We start from the raw sequence: 7654 nt of genomic DNA on the forward strand, positions 1-7654 counted from the left end.
AGGTATTATAAGAACCACTTCATTCTCTCCTGATGACATGATCAATTTCTTACAATGTATTTTTTATTCTGGGAGGAAGAAAGTTAGGGACTAGGAATCCTTTTGAAGAAAGTTAGGGACTAGGAATTCCTTTAAAAAGCTGGTAGTAGGCTAAGGACAATCTCCCGCAGAAAAATGCACACATAAAATGTGGCATAATTTCAGGAAATAAACAGGCCCTCTGCAGTCTATTATGGACACCAGGCTAAGAAACTGACAGGATGCAGGAATAGAGATGAGCCATACTTGAGATTTCAAAAGCAGCAGAGATTTTACAGCTTACAGCAGGCAATTAAGCAACTGAGAGCCTCACTCAGATAAAATCATAGCTAATTAATTAAATACCTTAAGCAGGTTTAAAGTATTTTTAAGTTTTAAGGAGCAGCAGAGGATGAGATGATTAGACAGCATCACCGATTTAATGGACCTGAATTTGAGCAAACTCAGAGATAGTGAAGGACAAGGGAGCTTGGAGGGCTGCACTCCGTGGCGTTGCAAAATCTCAGACACAACTTAGTGACTGAACAACAACCAGTTTTAAATCTTGCTGAATCAACAAATGCATAAACAGATTCATGTAACATTCTCCAGAGAAAACATCTATATAAAACACAGCATTTTAAATGTGATGAAGCCATGAAGAAATGAGTTAAAACAGAAAGACACAAAAGACCAATGTAATTAAATGTTTCCAGCTAAAGAATCTGAATGTGACAATAATTACTACCAGGCTAAATCATATGTAATTAACACAGGCTAATCAAATATGTTTTATCCTTTTGAAATATGCTAGGTATGTATACTAACCAAACTCATTGAAAAGAAGCCAGTGTTACTCAGTCAATTGTGTCCAACTTGTTGCAACCCCATGGACTGTAGCCCACCAGGCTCCTCTGTTCACGGAATTCTCCAGACAAGAATATTGGAGTGGATTGTCATTTCCTTCTCCAGGGGATCTTTCCAATCCAGGGATCAAATCCGGGTCTCCCACATTGTGGGCAGAGTTTTTACCCTGTGAGCCACCAGCGAAACCCAAAAAGAAGAAAGCATCTCATTTTGGGCTTCCCTGGTGGCTCAGTCAGTAAAGAATTTGCTTGCAATGCAGGAGACCCAGGTTCAATTCCTGGGTTTGGAAGATCCCCCCAGAGAAGGAAAGGGCAACCCACTCCAGTATTTTTGCTTAGGAAATTCCATGGACAGAGAAGCCTGGCAGGCTACATACAGTCCATGGGGTCACAAGAGTAGGACACAACTTAGTGACTAAACCAGCACCAACCACCATATCTCTTTTTATGCAATAAAAAGTCATTATTTACAGAGTGAGCTGTCCTTTTACATTGAATCAAATACAATGTTTAGAAGAAAACTGAATACTTTAGGAAAATAAGGACTTGTTATGGACTATTTATGACCACCCCCAAAATTCATATGTTAAAGTCCTATCCCCCAGTATCTCTGAGTGTGACCTGATTTAGAAATAAGGTCATGCAAGTGTAATTACTTAAGATGAGGTCATATCCATCAAGTAGGTTGGACTTCCAATCCACCCTATTGTCCTGGTGTCCACAAAAGGGGGAAATTTGGAAACAGGCATGATGACCACAATGTGAACATGAAGGTACAGATCAGGGTGATGTCTACAAATCAAGAAAGGCCAAAGACTGCCAGCAAACCACCAGAAACTGAAAGGCCTGGGACAGATTCTTGCATAGTACTTTCAGAAGAAGTAAGCCGGACTGACACCTGACCCGTTATCTTCAGAAGTGTGAGACAATACATTTATGTTGTTTAAGGCACTCAGTTTGTGATACTTTGTTGCAAATGACACCTTGTCTTCAAAAGGGTGAGACAACAAATTTATGTTGTTAAAGACACTCAGATACTGATAACTTTGTTGTTGATACAAAGTGACACTTAGTTGCAACCTACCAAACTAATACAGAGGCCTAAAATTATACTCTGAAGAACCTTCACTGTGCAGCAAGATATGTCCCTACCAAATGATTGATAATGTTTTTTTTTAAAAAAAAAAAAGCACAGATTTTGTAAGAACAGCATGTTAATTGGAACTGGAGAGCTATTTTTACCTAATCTGCTGCTGGTTTAAACCAACAAATGGGGGGGGAGGGGGAGAAATAGCATTACTCTTGCTAGAATGAAATTTCAATATGCATAAAACTCACAAAAGTAGAATAATGAATGCTTATTTGCCCTATTTTATAGTTTTAGAAAGGTGTATCTTATTTATTCTAATTGCATGATAAATTATATCTTTATGAGCAATTAAATAATAAAGCATATTCAAGTTAAAAAGATGATCAATTTTTGCTATTTTAACATGTTCTCAAGCTTAAAGGATTTTCCCCTTTAATAAAATTTATTTGGCAAAAGCATTTTTTAACCTTTAAAGAACAGAGATGAAAATAATTGTCAGCAACAAGGCAGAAATAGTCACGTCCAAACCAAGAAAACAGTGGTGACACATCTAATCAGATTTCCAATCAGTGGGTAAACACTGAAAATTATACTGCTTTATTAATGCAAATATCATCCCTCACAAACACAAGCAAAAAGCTCGATTTCACAGAAACAAGAGAAATGTTCCTGAAGTGGAGCCTTTCACTTATAAACACAGTGTATCTAATCTAGCATATCCATTCTCAAAAGGAAGTAATTCTAGGTCTAAAGTTTCCTCTGTAGAGAAGATCAGGTACATGGAATGTATGGTGGGGGAGGAGAGTGGGGAAGGCATGGCTTTAAAAGTAGGACATGGCTATTTCCCTTAATATCTTTGTCACATGTAAACATTAGCACTGGCTTTAAAAGCCCTTGAAAATGCCCATACGTGCTCAGGAAGAAAAACATTTGCCTTGGGCTTTCTCAGACTGTGCTACATTAGGTTATAGACAAGGGACTGCATGTCACTTCACCTTTAAAATGAAAGCCTTTCCAGTAAAAAAAGAAAGCAAGAAACAAAAAGAAAGAAAATGACACAGTGATTCTGGGTCTTGATTCAGTGTGGTAGATACTAATCTCATCTCATTATGAACAGACCTCCTCCGAGGCTCTAAGAAGTTCCTTCATATCACAATTCAAGTTTTTATTCTGAATTTCAGAGTTGCACATAACTTAGCTAAAATGGAGTGGCTTGATTATTCTTGTTGTTGTTGTTAAGGCAGCAGAGCTAGAAATCCTAGATGCTAGGATTTCCTCATGTCTCATTATTATTAATATAGGTCAGTATTTTATGCTAATAAAAATTATTTTTAATAATAATTTATTGAACACTTTCTATGTGTGTTCTACAAACTCATTTGACCCTATATCAATTCTAAGAAATGGTTCTTTTCCATATTCTAGCAAGGGCAGATTCAAAAGTTAAATAACTTGCGGAAGGTCGCAGACAGCAGAGATGGGTCAATCTTTAGCCTTTCCCACTCCAAAGTCAAGGTTCTTAACTGCCTTTTAGGGCACCAAGGTTTATAAATGAAGTCTTCAGCATCAAAGTGGAAAAAAGGTGTTGTGCTGGTCAGTTTGGTGCTGGAGGCAAGGGGGATCGGGGTGCTTTATAGAAATGACAAGTACCGGAAATAAAAACGGTTAGGGACATCAAGGAAGTCCTGCCTGATAATTTATAGATAGCATATATGCTGCTTCTGTAACCCTGAAGGAATGTGAAGTATACAGCTATTAGAAACCTTCCAAATTACATCAATAATGCACTTTACTTGCAAATATTTCTGGCACAGAGGTCTCAGAAAGATCCAAGGTGATAAAGCAAAAATACATTAACGGTATTTTTTTTACCAAAATAGTCTTAGTTCTCTCCATTTCTCAAGTTGACAAATATAACGGGTTCTATAAAGGCAAGTCTGTGATGACAGAGATGGCACATGGGCACACAGAGGATGCATTTCACACTGTGTCTGTCACCGTAACTTAACCAAAATTCTGTAAAACATAACCCTCACCTTCTCTGGAGGTGGTTTACAATAGAACTGTTATTGTGGCAGCCTTGGAAAACCTCACTAGATCTGAGATTCTAAAAAATGATGAGAAAGCTCGATATTAATTATGGGCAAATCTATGAAAAAATATTTAAGGCTAAATTAGGAGAAATACTTAAAGAAAGCAACAAAGTTCTTAGCTTAAGACCTCTTAAACTAGAACTGTTTCAGAGGGTTAAAAACAAAAACAAAAACAAAAAAACAGTAACCATACTCATTATATAAGAAATAGGTCACATTATAAGTATATTCTTATTTTTCCTGTCTGACTTTTCAACTCAGCCCAGTGAGACTTAAATGATTAGAATCTAAATTAAGTTTTATTATAATCACAGCTTATTAACCCCATAAAGATGGGCACATCCAAAACATAAAGGGCTCACTAAAAATAATACGTTGAAATACATGATGATTTGGTAATGTTAAGGCTGCAAAACCCATGGGAAATTAAAGGCAAGCAGACTGCTGTCGGTAGAGGCTTGGTCTCAAAGGAGTTTCACGACCGAGTTCTCCAAGGAAAAGTTAATGCATGAGCTTTCCATTAGGAAGCCCCAACCTCCCATTCCTCGGGAGCCCGCGGACTCTGTGGAAGGAGGGATTCCGAGACCACAGGCGAGGAGCGCAGACCGCGGGCATCTCCGCAGCCACCCCGAGGGAGGGCCACCTCTCGTGCCAGCACATCCCGGGACAGCCGGGCGCACCGACACCGCAAGGTCACCAGGGAAGAGGCGACTTTACATAATCTCCCGCCGCGCCGCCCGGGCAGCCGGGCCCCCTCCCTGCGGCGCCCGCGCTGGGCCATGCGGGGGCGTCGCTCTGAGCGAGGCGGCTGGACGCCCGGGACCGGTGCAAGCCCGCAGCGCCGCCCGCAGCCAGGGGTGGAGGACGGAGCCCCGGGATGCCCGGGTAGCTGCCGCGGAGGGCGGGGCGGGCGATGCGGGGCGAGGCCGGGGGAGGCTCGGCGCGGGCCGGGGTCCCCAGGCTCCCGGCCGGCTGCCGGCGCCCAGCGCCCCCCGCGGCTCCTCCCGGGCCCGCCCCCGCGGCGCACCTGTCTGGTGCCTTACCTGAGTGGCTTTGTGGAACTGCTTCTTGAGCCCGGCCACCGACATGGTGCTGGAGGACGCGCGGGCGGCTGCGGCGCAGGGATCGGGCGGCGGCGGAGCCGGGCGGGAGGACCGAGCGGAGCGGCGCGCTGGCCAGGCCGCCGCTCGTCGTGCCGCCGCCGGGGCTGTGGGCGCGGGGGCGCGGAGCTGCGCGGGACGCGGGCTCGTGCGGAGAGACACCCTGACGTCAGGGGCGGGGGCTGCAGGCTCTTAAAGGGGACGCGGGAAGCCCCGCCCCGGGCGCGGGGTTGGTGCGGCAGGTGCTGCGGCACGCGCTACCTGGGCGCTCGCACCGGCCGGCAGCGAGTGCAGAGGGCCCAGGGCGTTCTGCAGCCCGGGAGTGTCCGCGTGCCCCGCGGACTGCGCAGCGGTGGCTGCAGGTTGGCAACCCAGGCTCCCGCAAGACTCAGGTGATTGGCTTGGCTTCCAGGTAGCCGCAGAGGCGCTGCCTAAGCCAACCCTCCTGCCCTTTGAGCTTGCCCTCTTTGCAGCCTGGAAAGGAGTGGTATTCTCTCTGGGGTAATGAATAAGTCATTGCTCCTTGCTTGCTTGGTCACAGAAAACATTTCACTGTCCTGGTTTCACTATCCCTTAAGCCTCCTCAACGTTGGGGAAAGCCACCAGGGCTGGGGTTTTTTTGTTTTTCGTGTTTGTTTTTCTTTTTTCTAGATCTGACACAATTTGATGACTTAAAAAGAAGATGAAAAAGATGTTAAACCTTAAAGCTGGTCAGGTAAACAGAATTGAAGTAGGATATTATTACAGTAATAACACTTAATCTTCTGTTTACAGTTATAAAAACATATGACTATGACATTCCTTTATGACAGTAGATTTAGGATTTAATCTAAAATAAGCACTGGGACTTCCCACTCATCCAGTGGCCGAGAATCTGTCTTCCAATGCAGGGGACACAGGTTCAGGGAACTAAGATCCCACATGTCAGCAGGCAACTAAGCCCAAGCACTGCAACTACTGAGTCCCCCAGCAGCAATGAAGACCTATGGCAGCCAAATAAGTAAATATATATTTTAAATTAATTAAATAAGTATTATATAATATAAAAAAGCATGAATCAAAGTTGTACAAATACTGCATATGTAACAACGTATACATGATTGGGCTAAAGCAAAACCATTGTAACTTGACAAATATTGTTTCACTTATACGAGTTACCTAGAATAGTTAAATTCATAGTCAGAGAGTACATTGGTAGGTGTCAGGGGCCGGGAGTGGGAGGGTGGAGGGAATCAGGAGTTAGTGTTTAATGGGGACAGAGTTTCAGTTTAGGAAGGTGACACCTTGGGAGATGAATGATGAGAGTTACACAACCATGTGAATGTACCTAGTGCCACTGAACTGTACAGTTAGACATGGTTAAAATAGTATGTTTTATATTATGTGACTTTCACCAAATTAAAAAAAATTTTAAACTCTGCTGTAACTAGATGAATTGGTAGAGCAGCATTAGTTGGCTTCTGTATTCTGGTCATTAACCACTTGATCTGCTTTTTCTAGGACTAAGAAGCACATAGGGAAGAACTTGAATTGTGTCCCCATGTGGGAACCAAAAGCTATAAGGAGAAAAAGCCAGAATGGCAGAAGCCAAGGTGAGAGACACTGCCAAGAATGAGTAAGAAACAGCACGGCAGAATAGGAGTACTGAGGATGCCTGGCATTATCTCTTCAACCCCTGCCACCTGGGAGGAACCACAGACCCCGCCCGCACCCTTCCAGCCAGGCCGCTTGGGCACAGTGCGAACAGATGATATAAGATGATCTTGTACATCAGCTGATCTACCAATCACAGCCCTTGATAATGTGAATTGAAACTCATAAAGGCAGACTCAAGCAGTTAGTGGCAGGTCGCAGAGCAACAAGAGCACATGAACTCCTGATCTCAGGCTGCCAAGTGAAACAGGCAAAAGGAGCAGATCTCCAAAGTGAGAGTCATTCCTGATGTTTAGGTACCTTTCAGATACAAGGTGGAATTGCATTTTCCAAATCCCTTGTGGTTAAGTGGGGGTGCTGTGACAAGTTTTAACTAGTGGATTAGAGAGGACAGTAACTGTCACCTCTTGGTAGAGAATTTAGCGGTTGGAACAAGATGCTACAAAGCCCTTTCCCCTCCCTAAGAGTATCTCAGGTGGTTGTGGTCTGTCAACCAGAATCCAGAGTGTGGACGAAGCAGGGCCAGGTCTCAAAAGACATTTAGCATGAGTGAGGAATAACCTGAGTCATTCCGATTCACTGAGTCTAGGGTGGTTACTGCGACAAAATCAGTCTGCCCTCACTAGTGCACAAAAGAGAAAATGCTTTCCCGTTTCTCAGAAGAAGATGGGAGACTTTCTATTTCCTGCCATGTGTATTTTAGTTTTTGTCATTAGATGTCCATGAAGTGGCCTGTATGTTCTTACAAAAGCCTCACTGAAGTTTGGGGAGGTGTGTTCTCTTCTTTGCAGCCTCACTGAAGCAGTGGGCAGACTCAGCTCCGAGGCCTGAGGG

The 7654-nt window shown here is 43.8% G+C and overlaps 1 protein-coding gene across 1 annotated transcript in view; it reads right to left on the bottom strand.

Moving 5' to 3' along the window:
- The window catches only part of SH3GL2 (SH3 domain containing GRB2 like 2, endophilin A1), a 215692-nt gene extending 210159 nt beyond the window's left edge, over nt 1-5533 (bottom strand). The window contains exon 1 of the mRNA XM_043891236.1: nt 5111-5533. Coding sequence (XP_043747171.1) covers nt 5111-5155 — 45 coding nt within the window. The 5' untranslated portion in view covers nt 5156-5533. The remainder of the gene's footprint in view (nt 1-5110) is intronic.
- Nucleotides 5534-7654: the final 2121 nt, after the last annotated feature.

Source organism: Cervus elaphus, chromosome 29 (assembly GCF_910594005.1).
Source record: "Cervus elaphus chromosome 29, mCerEla1.1, whole genome shotgun sequence".
Lineage (NCBI taxonomy): Eukaryota > Metazoa > Chordata > Mammalia > Artiodactyla > Cervidae > Cervus > Cervus elaphus.